The 18,091-nt window shown below is 38.2% G+C and overlaps 1 protein-coding gene across 1 annotated transcript; it reads right to left on the minus strand.

Annotated features, from left to right (window-relative positions):
* Positions 1 to 2,760: 2,760 nt before the first annotated feature.
* XRCC4 (X-ray repair complementing defective repair in Chinese hamster cells 4) lies at positions 2,761 to 12,489 on the minus strand (the record flags this gene model as incomplete). The annotated part of the gene is made up of 4 exons (XM_010156940.1): positions 12,409 to 12,489; positions 9,488 to 9,654; positions 3,520 to 3,672; positions 2,761 to 2,864 (listed from the first exon to the last, which is right to left on the minus strand). Coding segments are annotated over exons 1-4 (505 nt in total), but the record flags the coding sequence as incomplete, so codon positions are not given.
* Positions 12,490 to 18,091: the final 5,602 nt, after the last annotated feature.

Raw genomic sequence — 18,091 nt, forward strand, 5'->3', positions numbered from 1 at the left:
ATCATGTCTTACGTTAATTTCCACATTTTAATTTCTTGAAAAAAATGTGGTGCAGCATGATATCTTATGGAAGTCAGTCTATTACTCTACTAGTTTTACCTTCCTCAGCCAGCTGGTAATCTCATCACTGAGGACAAGTACCTAGTTTTCGATCACCAGTTTCTGCACCTTTTTACAAAGACTATAATTAACCATTCTACTCTTCTTAATATTTTCCTTCACTGAGACTTGTTCCAAATATTTACCTCAGATCAACACCAAGCTGATACATTCATATCTGAATGTGTCATTTAATTTACTTTTTCTTTTGGTAAGTATTAGCAGCTTTTTTTCCAAATCCTCTGGAATGCCCTCAGTGCCCAAAAATTCTAGAAGAAAACCAATTTTTGGTGGTTGAGAAAAATCGTCAGACAGCTTTTTTAACTCTTCAGTTCAGCATATCCTGACTAGACAATTTTAAAATGCCCAGATTTCACAGCTGCTGTTTGATGCACCCCTGTGGTTGCTAGAATAGAACTACATTATGATGCAACTACACCTAGTTTTCCCCTCTAAACACAAACCAAATGCACTTAATGAACACAGATGCTTTTTCCATTACTCATGAATTTATCATCATTGCACTAACAGGCCGGTAAGAACTGCGTATGTGTTCTCAACCCATTTGAAGAGTGGTCATTGGTCTTCTACCTCTTGGCCTGAGATTCTCTGCCTTTATATTACGTGGCTTTCTCCAGCCATCTGATGCAGTTCCTACTTTTCATTTAGGACAACCAACATCAGCTTCCCGTTTTTTTAAATTTTGGACATGCACATATACAAACGCATGTATATGTGTGCATATACACACCTGCCTTCACTTTTCTTCAAAGTATTTTCAGAATTATCATCACCTTGATTCTGGCTTTCACCAATATCTACTAAAACATTCTCAAAGATCTAATTCTCATTGATTTCTGCAGTCCACACAGTGATGTTCCAAATCCAAAAGGAAAAGAAATGTAATGTTGGACCGAGAGATTGGAAAACTAAGATAAACAGAAAAAAACCCAAACTTTATCTGTATTATCTTTCATGCCTTACAATCCTTGATGCTTGATGTAGCTATGAGCTTCACTATCTCCTCATGCCACTCACCCCTGAAGCAGTGTCTTCCTCACAGAGACAGTCTGCCTCAGACCTCTTTTTGCATGTGAAAACCCTAGAACACAGTAAGATATCCAGCTGCTATCTGTGTTTTTCTAGTGTTCATGGAAAGAGAAATCTGTGTACACAGGAAGAGTATCGACTGAACTAAGTGATACCCCTTGTGCAGGTTCCAGAATGCCGTTACCTTGTAAAACTCAAGTGTGTTACCCAAAGGATTAAGTTTATAGTCTTCCTATTACTTGCAAATTTTGCAGTTGAAAGAACTTTTTAATCACGATCAAAATACTGAGTATTGTAAGACAACAGAAAGCACATCGTTGTTTACAACTCAAATAAAAACACCATTGCTATTTTTTTTTCTGTAACATTGATCAGTCCAGTCCTTCATGGCTGTCTGAGTAGTGCAGTGGGGGTTTGTTTTAATTTTTAAATATATATGTATACCCCAAAATTCTCACTGAGCTAGTTAAGTCCTACCAAATCTAGCGAAAGAATCAACACCTTCCACTTTTCTTTCCCTTTTCATTAAGTGTAAAGTATTTGTCCCCACGTTATCTGAACGGACCAAATACCACTTGAAAGCAAACGTTTCTGAACTGAAAAGCATTATACATATAAATTTACTTATTTCCAGGACTGCAACTTTTTCCATTTGTCTGAAGCTCTGCCTAATTTATATTACATTAGAAAGTCCTCAACAAACAGGTTCATACAAGTCAGAAAGCTGAATACCACTGGTATCAGGGTCTTGCACACTTGTGGTTCTCAGCGTGCACAGTAAACTGTTGCAGCAAGTTGCTGTCTTGATTACCTGCACCTATGGTGGAAATAGAAAGCTCCAGTAAGAGAACCCACAGCAAGCTTTGCAGATCTGAAAGGAAGATTATATATATACACAGGCGTGTATATAAATAACTGTAAGACACGTATCAATGCAGTTTTAAAACTCTGCTAGCATCTGTCCAGCATATTCCTTCTAGTTTGACAAAATATTCCAAAATTGATTATGATTCACAGGTAAGTATCTTGTATTGTAGAATGGGTCTATTGCTGTATCCCACACCCCTCACAAGCCTCTAGTCCTGGAAAATTAGTCAAATCTAAGTTTCGCAAGCATCTTCATGAGGGCAAAAATTCACTGACAAAATTAATTCTGCTATAAATACATTTTTATTCTATTTATGCACACAGCTCCTTTTATAGCTGTTACACCTCCTCTCTTTCTCCTTTTTGAACACTACTGAAACTGTCAGGAACCACATTTTACATTTTAGAAATCAGTGCATACACACCATGATTCCTAAAATTTAAAATAGAATTGTTGATGGTTCAGATAACTGTTAGACTGTCATTAGTTCTACAAAGTATGTAATTTGTCATTTTGGAATAAATGACAGCACCTTCACTTGTACAACATGCTTTTAAACTTCCTCGCTCTAATTTGAAAATGCCAGTATTATACTCTGCTTTGAGGTAGATATTTTTAGGGCTTACAGGTTGGTTTGTCACAGAGTGATTTGTCAGGTAGTATTTTGTCTTCATTAAGGTTTATTCACATAAAGTGATTGGCTTGTCCGTGATATTCCGCAAAGACCATACATTCTGTCTTACCTGACGGTAATGAGGCCATCGTTAAATTTTCACCTTCCTCATCAGTGCTGGCATCATACTCATTCTCCTTTCCTGTAGCCATCTCAGTGGTAGCTATACTATCCCTAGGAAAAAAATACAAAAGGGAAAGAAAAAGCACATCTTTGCCATCTGCAAAGTATTCCTGCAAAGAATTTATAATTATTAGGCAATGCAAGATGATACACGTCGATAGAGTCCCCATGCTGAACTGCTTAGCATATTCATATACTGGGCAGACAATAAAAGGTAAGGTAAGATATAAAAAAGCCAGATAAAAATAGCAAAAGGAATTAAGATGTGCTGTGGCATTAGAATGATCCATCTTCTCTGGATACCTTTGAAATAAAAAAATACATAAAAACATTTAGATTTAGATAATTTTGTTTCCCAAAGTACAAAAGGAATCAAATAATTCAGTGAGAATGCATATGAAAGTGCCACCTATGGAAATGGGAGAGACATACTCTGATGGGAAAATCAGCTGCAACCTTAAAGAAACAAGGACAGATTCACTGAGTATTTAGTTCTTGGCTACAGCGTCCAAAGCAATATACTGCTATTAGCAGGGACGCCATGAAGATTCCTCTGCTTTCGTGACTAACAGCATTGTTTTGGGTAACCAAGCACTTAGCCAGGAAGAACTGTCACTTACTGTAAGAGTCAAACAAATGGAAACTGAACTAAATTCAAATACGCATCAGGTACAATACCAAGCAACTCAGGAAAATTAAGAAATACCTTGTACATTTGGCATCTGCTGCAGATTCTTTAGCATCATTCAACAACTTTTGTAAGTTTCTTATCTTTGCCTTCTTTTCATTCAGCACCAAAATAAACCGGTTATAAAGATTGGCCTCTAGTTCTTCTTTAGCTTCGACACATTTTTCCAGCCTGCAATGTAAAATTAACTGTTACACTTTTTCTTTTCAAAATTCTGTGTTTCCTGGAAGAAAATGCTGTAGAGAAGCCAGCCTTCCTATTACAGGAATTCCCAAACCAACCCATGCATGACTAGTCCAGCATCGCTTGACTGAAACAGGCCAGGAGCAGCTATATTTTTTTTTTCCCCAGAAAAGTGCAGTGAACTTTATTACTTTATTATTTAACAAAAGGAAAAGCTTCCAGGGGTAAAAATTTTCTCTTCATGTTTTTTTTTGACAGGTTCTTGCACACATGTATCTGAGAACTAAAATTCAAAAAGGCAAGTGCTCTTTAGTTTCAATGCTGAATTCACCCAAGTGGGCATATCTTAGCAGGATACACATAATGAGATTACAAATAGATATGATTAAGCTTGACAGCTCCCAAATCTGGACCACACACTCTGACTTGAAATATATTGGAACAGAGGAAAAAAAAAAGAAACAACAAATTGACAACTCCAGTCGAACATGGGCTGAGATGACCACCAAACGCTTTGGGACACTGGGACAGGTCCAGAACTCTTCCCTTCCCAGGATTCCCATGGCAGATGCAGGTGATACAGACCTTTGCCTCATCATTTTTCATCAACAGCCTTGCATGTCTTGTTCTGCTGAGCTGGCCAGGTATATAAACCAATTCCTGGCCAAGCTCAACAGGATACCGCAGTAACTCCTTACAGGCATTCAGACCAATACAGTGCTAATAACTCCAGTGCTGTGGATCCCATGTCAAATTACACAGACACAGATCTTGGTACACTCACAGCCACCACTACGCAGATTTTTCCCCTGAACCAACCACAATTACTGTATGTATGTATATATACACGTATATATACATATACATATATATATACACATACAGATGTTTTAAAAGCTCTTAATTAATATCTTCAGAGTAAAATATTCTTCATTTTTTTAAAGGTTTAATGTGCCACTGTAGTTAGGTAAACCTAAATAAAAAGAAGCACAATGGAAATACAAAATGCAGAATATGGATGTACACTGTCTCGTAAGCAAATCAAAACTGAAATATAAGCAAACATGAGCATAATAAATGAAGTGACTTCCAGCAAATGCAATCCTATATTTACTTCTTGTATTTCATAACTGTTTATTCCTTGGGTTGAATCACAAACATTTTAATAGCTGTGTTCACAACAAGCAAACATCTCTGTAATCTTATTCATCATGGTATCTACAGTATTATAACAAATAGTCATGGCTTATAAGCAGTGTTGTTTTCACCAATCAAGCACAGGTTGGTAAAAACTTCAGGTGGCTTCCTTTGTCACAAAACTGGAACACATAACAGATTTTTAAAATATTAATTTATAATGTAAGAAATTTCAACAGACTTCCTATATAAATACTGATTATTCTGTTCACAGATCAAAACCATATCTGATGTAAGAAGGAAGACAATAGAAAATAATCTCATGAAGTATTAAGTCTACTGTGCAACGCTTTAGGGATGTGCTTGATAGTTGATAAATAATTCATCTAATTTAAATGCAAATAGCAGAACATCATTTCCATATAGACCGGTTCAATAATTCCTAAATGAAAGATCATATGTACTAATCAACTACCAGGAGACTTTCCACCATAAAAGGGAAGTTAACCGTTTAGTGGGGAACAAATAGACAATTCACAAAGAATCATCAATCCTAGTACAGGATGCAGAAGAGCCTCGACCAGCTCACAGAAGGAGAAAGGTAAGGATAGGAGTTGCCTTCCACTTAAGTAGAATTCAGCCATTACAAAAAAAAAAAAAAAAAGGCAAAACCCAGCTTCTGGGTAAATTGCAATTTACATGCTTGAAACTAATTACGTCTTCATACATAAAAAATGGAATCTGTCTGTATCTAATCCTGTAGAGAAGTCCCCTCTCCTACACACAAAACACTACTAACTAAAGAAAGTGCTAACTACTCTGCCTTTATTTTGCCAATGCACTGGTTTGTGTCAGAGCAGCTGGGCTTGGTTTTAATAGTTACATTGAGACGTTTTGCTGACTTAGCCAAAAAAGTGTCATATAAGATAACAGGAACCTATTGTAAGATTAGCCAATTTCTTCACAGCCTCTGGAGCAAAATATTAGCATCTCAAACTATACATACTAATTATATGCACAGATTAGAATATTAACTCTTCCCTGTAGGCAGAATCAATTAGTAGTATGCCATCGGTTAATCTTATATGTTTCTTTCCATTTACAGAAACACCCTTTTTTGTGTTTTTTTTTTTTTCCCCCAATTGTTTAAAGTAATCCATATATAAGTACATTCTCCATACATAGCTATGCTATGACATTAATATGGCATAATATTCAATCAGTGTAAAACAGTATTACATTAATACTATATTTGCAAGTTATGAGCCTTTAAAATTATACTATTATATGGCATATGACTATTCTTAAAAATGGAATAGTAAAAAAGCAACAGTCCTCTGCTGCTTGGGAACAAGGATGCACTAATGATGAAGAACTTGTGGGTGTGTGGAGTGCCTCTGGTTGTTAACTCTGCATAGGCTTTAGGATTCACTCAGGCATGCATTACCTGAATTAGGTGACCACTAAGCAATGATTGGTTTCATTCCAATACCTCATTGGTCACAAACACAAACTTTAATTGCAATTTGTCACATTCTTGTGCCTGCATGTGATTTGTCTCACTGAAATACCATCTCCCCAGGCCAAATACAGAAGCTGCTCATCTCAAAGACAACTTTCAATTACAATGAGAATAAATGGAAGTTTATGGCTAGAGTGCTTCAAGTCCTATTTGCACAGGCTTTCTCTTGCTCAGATCTCTCTGTGACCTAAGTGCAATGCTTTTAACGTGCCAGACACGCCAAAGTTGATAGCTAACAAAAAGCTTGCCCAGCCTACTGAAAGCAGCCAGTATTGGGAACAGTTACAACTAGTAATAGAGAGAATAAGGTAACTGTCCAGTCCTTAAGCGCTGCCTAAATGTAGTGCAACCACACCTGCTTTACAGAGATTAACTTGAACTATGTAACTTAACGGCATTTATACATTTATACATTTTCCACACCCCAATACCAGAAAGAAAAAAAAAAAATCAACATCTCTGCTATTCATCATTGTACTCAGCACTCTAAAACTCTGGTCTTACAGCACTGCTCTACTACATTTCAGATTCACCCTTCCCCCAACATTGGCAAATGCTGTTGAATCTTGATGAGCTAATGCTGAAGAGACAGTTTCAAGCACTGAACCACCTAGCCTGCATTTTTATACGCCGTTTGTGGTTTAAATATACTGTAACTGTAGTTGACCACAAGATAAATTAGCAGCTATTTTGATATTGGCTTGTCTAAGCTAATTTTAGATGTTTGATACAAAATACACAGCACACCAAAACCAGAAATATAACGTGTTTTATTGTCCAAGGAATTATTTTGCTACAGATGATCATTACTTTACCTTAACCATATTAATTATCTATATGAAATAAAACCAACAGGTATTCTGCTGTGATATTTTATTGCAGCATTTTCAGAATGATCCTTTCAAAAATGTGCATAGCCTCTCTGTTTGCATCTTGCCAGACAGTGTCTTTGTAACTTTTATGTTATGTTCTTTGATCAAGTGCTGAACAGTTTAGCTAGCCAATAACTCTCATATTGATGTGACCTACACATGGGTCGTTTCCTAAAAGCAGAGCAATGTTCAGCCAGGTAAAACGCTACACTTAGGTCATCACAATAAGGAAAACGATGAAAATTAAGCAAGTTACAGGTTCAGCCAGAAACGGTCTCAACACCGTGGATGCTGCACAGCTTAGACTAGAGCACCTAAGTAATTTAATGATTTCATGATACAAGAGATTTCTTTTCAAAGAGATTTTTGGTCTGCTCCTGCCTTTGCTTGAACCTGAATTGCAGAGGGAAGTGGCAGGAGCTATTCCAGTACCTGGCACTAGGTTGCCATGCAAGCTGGTTACAGCTGAGCAGATTGTCTCGTGTACACTGAGGCAATCACCAGCAACAGGCTGGAGCTGGTATTCAGCTTACAGACTGCTCACGAGGCAGACTTTGCGTCCTGCCTGCCATTTTACAAACCAATTGGGAAGCTCAAGAAGTTTATACCTCAAGAGACCCCAGAGAGCAATGGGGCAAGCTGCCAAGCCCAGCTCACAAAACCACCATGATGGTCAAGAAAATTAGAGTAGGGAAATGGAAAGGGGATGATTAAATCATTCAATCCAGTGCCCCATGCTTAACCTGAACAAAAACAGCTCCTGGAAGTCTGCACACTATGTTTTAATTTTAATGAGGTCCTGAAGAGAGAGATTTTAAGCAAGGGGAACTGCAGGGGCTGAAACTCTGGACCTGATGTGGCTGTGCTCCAGGCAAAGAGGAAATACAATTCTTCAAACCACGTGCTTTGTATTTCATGTTTTACCCCTGAATGCTGTGAGTGATACAGAGTGTGAAGCTTGAAATCCTGTCTACAGAACAAAGGCAGGCAATGTTTTTGTTCAGCTCCAAGAAACTCACAACACTAGGTCCAGCATTTGGAGCCAAAAGAAAGACAGCAGGGTAGATGAGGCTGTGGCAAAAAAAAATAAAACAACCAAAACAAAACACAAAAAACCCACAAAAAGACACAACCAAACATCAAAACCACCCAAAACCCAACACTGTTTAGATGTAAAATATTTTCATTCTCTTTTTACCAGACATGGTTAATGTCTGGTGACCATACAACTTTCAGTATTTTGAAAAATCATGTTTCAGCTATTCAGAATATAAATATAATAAAGAAAAACGCCAGTTCTGAGAAGCTTGGATACACTGCTTCCAAAAGCAAAGGCTGTCAGGCAATTGTGATTTTTCTTCTTTGGGGTTACTCTTTAAAAGTGCCACACCACCATGGAAATTGATACAAGCACTAATGCCTATTACACATCAGCGTGTAATGCAGTACAGCATACGGGTTATACAATACGCTATTGTTCAATAACTGTTAAGCAGCAAAACACTACTTAGGAAGGCCATATGCTTGTCAGAGAGATTGTCAGGAGAAACTGTTAGTCATTCTAATGAGAGGGAAACAAAACTAACTCCTCCCAAAAGTTAGCTCTTTTTTTCAAGGTAAATTAACACCAATTAGCTATGTTTTTCATCAATCTTCCTAAATGCAGGGGGTTTTTTTTCAGACAAAGCTACAGAAAAACAAGATAAATCTCTAACTTGTATGAGTATTTTATGCTAACTGAAATAAGCAAAGATGAGTTCATTACAGAATGCAGTGGCAGACAATTAAGATCATAATTGGAATGGCAATTACAAAAAAATCCCTCACAAAATAACGATGCTTTTTGCTATAATAACGCACTTATTTTCCAATTCTGTCTTCTTGGACAAGGCAATCAGATTAAAGCAATGGCCACTTACTTCCCACTGAAAAATTACAGGATTATAGAAAATAGTGAAAGAAGGCTTCCTGAAAAAAGTGGAGAGAATTCTACAGAAAAGAGGTCATTTTTTCATTTCATAAAGGTAAACCCAGCTTTCATGACAGAATTTGTAATACCAGTTGCATTTTTGACGTACAAAGAAGATCCACGTCTACACACAACTCCATGAGCTGTAAGTAAAAGGCCTTATAACACCTGCCAAGAGAAGAAAAATCCATGTGCTCCTTTCTATATAAGACTCTAAAAGTGCTCATCAGTAAAGCCTGCACTGACAGTGAAAGTACTGGCAAGTTTCTCAAGGATCGCCTGTGAATGCACTTTTAAACTTACCGCTTCTCCACGTCACTCCAGTTGCTGAAAAGCCTTTCATTTTCCTTTTGCAGGTGATCGTTCTTTGCCTGCAGTCTTCCCAGGCAGTCCAAGCAGTAACCAATCAGCTCCTTAACCGCCTCCGCTGGACTTGACACTTTCTGTAGCTTCAGAGATCCAAGTCTAAACTAGGACACAAGGAAAAAATGAGTTACTTCATCTGTACTGGAAAGATCACAAAACATCACTCCAACAAACTTGAATAGATGTTTAATAACCATAAGAAATAACTTGCAGTCCTCCAGTTCAAATTGATATAATAAATTTGTCACAAGAATAATTGTGGAATATGTGGAATAATTTACATGCCGATTATTTATGCAACTAATACATCTTAATGGTCAGGTGTCATTCAATAAGCACAGGACACAACCACCAACACACTTCCTAATGGGCAGGAACAGAGATGTATAACAAGAAATACAACACGACACAGCAACAACCTGCTCTTGTGCAGATCAGAGGAGGTCAGTAGTATAAAGGTGCAACCACAGGTTCCATCCGAGATATTTTTTGATGTAATGCAGAACCACAGAAACTGAAAAAATACCGGTATTGAGAACATATTGCAGCCTTTCAGTATCTGAAGCTACAAGGAAGCTGGGAGAGGACTTTCTACAAGGGCCTGTAGCGACAGGTAACAGGTTTAAACTGAAAGGGGGAGGTTTAGATTAGATATCAGGAAGAAATTCTTCCCGAAGAAGGTGGTGAGGCACTGGAACAGGTTGCCCAGAGAAGCTGTGGATGCCCCATCCCTGGAAGTGTTCAAGGCCAGGCTGGATGAGGCTTTGAGCAACCTGGTCTAGTGGAAGGTGTCCCTGCCCATGGCAGGGGGGTTGGAACTGGATGATCTTTAAGTTCCCGTCTAACCCAAACCATTCTATAATTCTATGAACACGTTTTGCCATCTGTCCAATGAACTGGCTGAAATAACTTGCTGCCTATTCTGGTACCTACAGCAGCAATACAATCTCATAAATGTTACTGATAAAACAAATGATTAGTTACTTTTAAGTAGCACTACACATCTCTGTCCATGATCCTTGCATGTACCTGATGAATGAAAACTAGTCTGTAAGTTTTCCCCTTCAGGGCTCAAACAGCAAGTTCTTAACAATAAAAAGTCCATCAAATAGGTAGCCTCAATATTCAGAGATTAAAGAATAGGATCTATAAGGAATAGTTGTATTCTTCAGCAATAGGGGTGTTATTCAGGATATACAAGAGGTCTGAACAGACATGTTCTGCCTGGTCCTGTTAAAGGAAGAATAGTTCAGCCATATGCACAAAATGGCATCAGCTAAACTACAAACACGCAAAGCTGGTTGAAGATGAAAAGATATACAAAGCATTCAACATGACAGTTTGAGGCAGTTGAAGAAAGATACTAAGGTTGTTTCAACATGGCCATACGCATTATGTTAAGAGAAGCAAACAAGTAAAGGTTCTGACTTTGGTGGAGTAGGGAGACAATGGGGAATCTTAAGTATGGTATGCTTCCACAGCTGATAGAGCCTACAGAAGCCATAGGGGCCTTGTCTGATGCTACTCCACATCTAGCAGCCCACACCATTCACCCAGCTTGACAAAAAAAAAAAAAAAATAGTTGAGGGAGCAGATCCAGAGAAAAACAGAGTGAGTTGGATGACACAATCCAGACTTTGGCCAGCTTAAACTACAGCAGATGCAGATCTTTCAGGAAAGAGGCATCAAAATGACTTGGTTTTGATTGAAACTGCCTGCAGAAATGTCGCGTCGGTGAGCAGTTCATGGAAGGAGAAAGGGTCTTCTCTCACATCTTGTAATTACTGTAAGGATTGACATAACTGCTGTGGCATTTCCTTATGAACAGGACTATTACTCATCTTTTAAACTTGAGTATATCCATATTTTTTAAGACATTTCTGTGTAAGTGCTACATGCTAGAGAACAGCTCAGTCTGTGTTGTGGCACGACACCTATTAAAATCAGAAATGTCACTTCATTCATTTTTCTCCTCGCTTTAGTTCATTTTACTTGTGAAGGCACGGCAAATAACTAAATAAAAGACATTAATGAAATAAATTTGTAGTGTTCTTTAAGACCTTAAAAAGTGAAGTTTACTAGTTACAACACATAGGGTTTTGCTGCAGAAGGTCTTGTAAAAATTGCTCATAAAGATTTTAAAGGCATTGTTGGAAATAAATAACAGTCCTTCAACTTAGATAAGATATTTTATCTGTGGAAGTCTCTGCAACACCACATGATACCATCATGAGCTTCTGCAACAAGGTTAATTTATCAGAAAATGCAGCAAACCCAAAGGTTTCATTTCAAATTAGTCACTCATCCTTCTTCCAAATTCACATGTGCTGCCTCTAAAGCGTTTGTTTCCTTTTGCTTACGTACATCTGATGGCTACAGATGAAAAGATGCATGTAATTTATTTTTGGAAATTAGATTACATTATCAGTAACCCACAGAGTGACACGTATTCCCTGGATATCACACTTGCTGTTTGACAGCATTAACAAAGGTGGACATTAGAGTAAACGAAACTGTTTTTCATCACTTGTAAGCCACCACCATACTATATGGATAAAGAATTCATGCCACACTTGAACACTAGCTGCAGAGATAGAAAGTAGCACAATAGCACAGATAAATAGCAATGCAATCTTCTACTTACACTGTGGAGGAAATTGCAAGAAGAGTACGTAAATCTTTTTGTCTTACGCTTTTAATATAATCAACTGAGATAAGGCATAGCAAATATGTTTAATCAGGGCAAATAAACATTGTCCAAATTGCAGTTTACTCAGTACAAACAATAAATACAAGTAATTCTAAAACAGGTTAAATGAGTAACAATACATTTCAAGTGAAAACCTGATTCCACTCACAATCAAAATCATGCCAAACACAGCAGACACTTCAAAAGCAATTGTAATTATAAACAGCCTCTTACTTAAACGTATACCCATAGTGCTAGCACAATGCAGAGTTTTGAAACTGCAAAACAGCTTCACTGAGCTCTGTCATGAAAGAATTTCTGAAAATTTGCAAGAAAAAACAATGTTGTTCTTTTCATTAAAGCTGATACACCAAAAAGAAATCAAACCAGGCTTTTGGGCATGCTACCTTTTTTGATGAATTCCCAAAACAGAGAGGGGGAGAGGTCACACTGCAGAGTGCGGAGCAAGAAATGCATGCCACGCTGATGAGCCACTGCTAACGTGAGAGCCAACAGAAAGGAGGTGGTGGGCAAATCTGCCACACTACTGCAGGGACACAATGGATTGGCTGACCGTCTTTGTAGGTGTTCATTTCAACACAGTAACAGACTTAAATTTAGTCTTTAATTCAGTTTTTATACAAAGCAGTTGACTGTCACATGCTTTCTGACATGAAGCTTCCCTGTGCTGCTTTCTATATCTCCTATGCTGCGATACGTGGACCATTTCTAGTGGGTAAGTAAAGCAAGCCCATTAACAGGAGGCATAAATCCATTGGGCAGGTGCTTACATATCGATGTTCCCTCACTCCCCCCAAAAAATGGTAAGGCTTCTGCAAAGAAGTATTCTTCTGTATTTTTCACTCACTAAATCCCCAGTCATCTAATCTTAATATGGTTGTAGAAGCAACTTATCTGGGTTACAGTGCAGCTACCTCCAGAACCTCACTGCAGACAAACACGGGACATTCAGATACAGCCCTAATTAAGCCAAAAGTAATGTGATACTGGACATGCAGTTTTGCTTTGCCTACTTCATACAGCATTTTATACAACATCTACCAAAAAGCCTTGTTAGGTTGTTTCTCCAACATGAAATTATTTGTTACAATGAGCTATTACACTGCCTATTTAACAAACAGAAATGTTAGCACTAACAATAGTAACATTGTTATCTGAGCAAATTACAGCTGATTGGCATTTGCCCCTGTAAAGAGCTCAGTGCTGAGAGACTGATAAGCCATAAAGGCAGCCAGATCCATTTAACTTCCAAAGCATCAAGGCAAAGCATGAGCCGTTTGTAAAACAACGTGAAGAAAATGGAGTCTCAGGATGGTTTTGCTCTGGAGTCCTACTGGCATCCAGACTGGAAAGCAAACTGGTAAAGGAGCAGATGCACAAAATAGCAGAATTTTAGATCCAAGGATTATGAATTTGGGACAGACATAGGATTTGCAGCACTGATTAACAGAATTCTATTAAAACAATATTTGGGGAGTGGGGTGGGAATCATAAAAAGGGAGGCATTAGTTTTTCCACATATTGCTTAGTTTTTGTTTGCAACTAAACTAAGAAATAGTCCCATTATTTGTCCTTCATCGCCAAAACCACAGTAGTGAAATTGGGAACATTTATAGGAAGATTAAATGGAAGTGGTTAAAGATCAGGATACTGTAAGAAACAGTTAACTGGGTAGGACATCAAGGCAAGAAGATCTTGCTTACTGCATGAGTGAAAGCTCAACATTAACACTTCAATCAGCTAATTTTACGTATTGCTGGTCTACAATTTGGATGACATTTCCATGGTGAGCCCCATTTTGTAAATTTCAGCATACTGTTGTTCTCTAGATCAATCTATATTTTTTGGTGTTCTTCCCACTGCTGCAGCTCTCTAACTTCATATAATCTGCAGATTTAATTAATGTGCTTCCTACTTTCTCTTCCAGATCATTCAAGAAAACATTATATAGAATAGTGAAGCAGTAAACACTTCATTTATACAGAAAATGAGCAGATCTGCTAGAGGTCCCAGTGGCCAACAGGCTGACTGTGACTGATAAACTGTTCCCCTTCAATATCTGTTTTATTGTTTGTTGGGATTTTTTTAATCCCAATACATGAAGATGACTATAGAATCAGAAATCACACTCAGCACTTATCCATTATACCAGTATTTTAAGTTCAGAAATACAAACAAGAATTAGAAGCTTATAACAAAGCTGTCATTTTCCCATCACCTCTCACCCCACCCACTGTTTGTCTTCTGCAGATGAAGAAAGAAGTGATCTCAACCATAAGACAGAAACTATGTTGGAAGTAAACTGAGTAAATCTCAAGCAATTTTTCTTTCAGTTACTGATGTTTACAGGAAGATGCCTCACAATGGAAAAAAAAAAATCATTAAAATATGAGCCAACACATTTTTTCATAGAAAAGTCTAAAATTACATTAAAATTACTTTATTTTACAGAGGTGGTGGATTTTAATTGTGCATTAAATATACATACATATTACATAATCTTAGCATTACTACATTCCACTAAAGGCAATATATGTCAAAGGTTATGCACTGAAAGGAGAAGCCATTTACACAGTAATGCCTGCAAGTTCCTCTTCTGGGGCAGAATGTGAAGCTAGACACTAACAGTGAGCTAATTTCCAATAACAACAGTTTTTCATTATGACATACTAGTCTTACAAGAAAAAAAAATCATGCTGGAAACTCTCATTATATCTGCATTGCTGGCCATGATTTCTCCCTGTATTACTTAAGTATCCTGACATTCTTTTCTAACACTATTTGTTATCCAAAATATATTTCAGGCATCTCATACTTACATGAGCTAGAAAAAAATATTTATTTATACAATTTTGTCCTTTCTTGTCCTGGCAGGTTATAGCAGCTCTATAGTGGCGCACTCTTTCTTTTCGATTTATATTCTATACTTAAATCCTAACCCTAGTATTTTGCTTTGCAGTTCCGTATTCTGAAAATTATTTAACACATACTTTTTACAGTCTACACTTACAAATACTTAGGTCTGATTTTGAAATGAAAATATTCCTAATGCGTGACTAACTGATGGAGTTTTAATTGTATGAGTCAACCTACAGCCTGCAGCAGAATCCTCTCTGACTCACCTCACTCATCTTCCACTTTTCCTATACCTTCGGAGTAGGACTCAGAGATCCTTGTCCTCTGCTTCTAATCACAGTGTTTCAAACTGTGTTAGCAATCAGCTGGGTTAGCATAGTTAATAACATCTACATCCTTGTAGACAGATGCTGCCTCCTGCAAGGTATTGTCTAAGCAAATGTCCTTTCACCAGGGAAATATTAACAAAGAATTTGAGGGGGAAAAAAAATTCCACAGCAGCCCACCAGCATGGAGCAGCTGTGTAGTTCCCCTCTGTCTTTCCAAAGACCTGCAGCCTGCAACAGCAGATGTGACCCTTGGGTTGAAGCAGGAAAGCCCTGCAGACCCATATAACAACAGATCCTTTTGTCATTTCCCTATCCTGAGCATCTCTCAACACCTCTCCTATGCTAGAAGGGAGCTACGCTGGGAGGGATGATTCTATCAGAGAGGTTAGTCATAGGAGAGCTTGGTCTTTCCATGCTACCTACTAATGTCAGTTCAAATGGGTCTTTGGGAACTCGGGAGGATGGAGAAGTAATCAAGGTGGTTTTCATTAATAAAAATACCACAGTTGGCAACGACATATTTTCAATACTCAAAAAGCCATCTTAATAATCTTAAGAACCAAACCAAAATAAATGCTGTACTCACTACTTTTTTCAACACTTGCATAAATCTATACACAAATAAAACCTTGCTAGGACGAGATATTAAAAGCTATCAAATAAAATATCCTGAAGTCACTTACTGATGACCTTGCCTATGGCTGGTACTGAAAGTAAATTCTTGACCAGAGTTAAAGAACAGGCGTAAGACTGTATGTTACATTATTTCAAAAGTAAGATGTCCCTTTCATGGTTGCAGTACAACAGGAAGTGTATGATACAGTAACTTTCTTTTCTCAGCTGAGTGCTGGAACTCTTGCAAGACAGACAGGCTGTGATTTCCAGAATCAGCCTTGCTGCTGCCAGTTAAATATCAGCTACCTCACCTACTCCACATACACTCAGACTCTGAATTAAAAACCAATATGTTGATAAAAATAAGTTTTCACTATGAAAATCCGTATGAATTTAAAAGAGAAACATGTTAATGAAAATTCATGTACAGGGTTAAAGAATATGACCCACAAATGAATGAATCTGACACTTAGTTGCCTATACAAAGAAAGTATTGTTACAAGCTTGAATCTGGAAAGCATTATACCATTTTTATTCCTTAAGTCAATCAGTGAGTGGTCTTGACTTTTTAAAGCTGTGCCACTATTATCTCCAGGGAAATCATTCAACAGTAACCATGACATCCCTGGGTGTGGTAACAAAACGCGCACACTAGACTTGCACAATACAGTGATGACAATGTGAAAGCAGAAGTTGCTTTTGTAACAGCAAACTCTAGGAAGCTAGAAAAATTACGAAGTACCACGGAAGCCAAGAAATCTTGCCGGTTACATCAGTCAGTATAAAAATATGATCAACAGTTATAAAAATCAAGTTTAAGATAAAAATCCTGCCTTTCTCCACTCTTGCCTTTCCCTCCTGAAATGTTATTTATGAGAAAAGTATGACCTCATCCTCAAAAAAAGAAGTATCTTCCTTCTTGATGAAGCATTGAAGCTATTCTAGAGCAAAACAGCTGACATAAGCGATTGTTATTTTTCTCAGGTTTTTACTGCACGCTGCAGAAAACTTCCACATAAATTGCCGTCATATTAGCTCAACATCAACTAATGAAATTCCATCTGTTTTCACTATTTTGTATGGCAGGGGTTCCCAAATATTTTGGAGAGTGCTTAGCTGTTTCTCACACCCTCAAACCCACATAATCATGGCACTGTGGCCCCCTGACAATTGTAGTGCAAGGAGGCTTGCACGCAGCAGGTCCTTGACCTGTGCCAGCAACCACCACCCCAAACACCCCACGGGCACGTCACAGCAGATTGAACACCCCGGAGACCACACCCAAGAGGCAGTCTGCATGCAGCCAACCCTCTTGGGCACTGAGAGAGTTTAATAGCATGGATACTGGCTGTTGCCCACCTGTACGTCTCTGTGTCTGGGAACATTCCCAGATTTTAATTTACCAGTGCAGAAGCAACCACAGCAGTCCCTGGAATAGTGCTCTATCAAGTTTGCAGCAGAAGTTTTACTAGATTAGGAAGGAGCAAGGCATACCGCAGAAGGAGCTCTCAGGTCTCCCTTTTGAGTGAATATCTAGATTCTGGGGAAAGAGGCAGAAATAAGGCTGAAGAAGGCTCTGACACTTACAGGTTATTCCATATATCCCTTATCAACCTGTACATTGCAGCGTGGACCATGCTGGAAGCAGATTCCCACCCTGAAAGCTATTCATAGAGCCACTGATTAGGAAGGACCTCTGGAACTCTCCAATTCAACCTCCTGTCGAAAGCAGGGCCAGTCCAGTGGTCAGACCAGGGCTTTAAACAGTTGGGTCCTGGAAACCTCCAAGCACGGAGACCACACAATCTCTCCAGACAACCTGTCCAAAAACTTTTCCAATATATCCCATTGGAAACTGTGGTTTCGATTCATGTCTGTTGTCCTTCACTCTCCTAACATGCACCAATGCAAATTGCCTGGCTATGCCTTCTCAGTAACTAACTTGGAGGCAGCGGGTGGCCATAACTGAAGCTAACTCTTCTCAGGCTAAAGCAGCCTTGGTTCCACATCCTCTCCTCACAGGTCAAGTGC

The sequence above is a fragment of the Eurypyga helias genome, unplaced genomic scaffold (assembly GCF_000690775.1).
Source record: "Eurypyga helias isolate BGI_N326 unplaced genomic scaffold, ASM69077v1 scaffold49478, whole genome shotgun sequence".
Classification (NCBI taxonomy): domain Eukaryota; kingdom Metazoa; phylum Chordata; class Aves; order Eurypygiformes; family Eurypygidae; genus Eurypyga; species Eurypyga helias.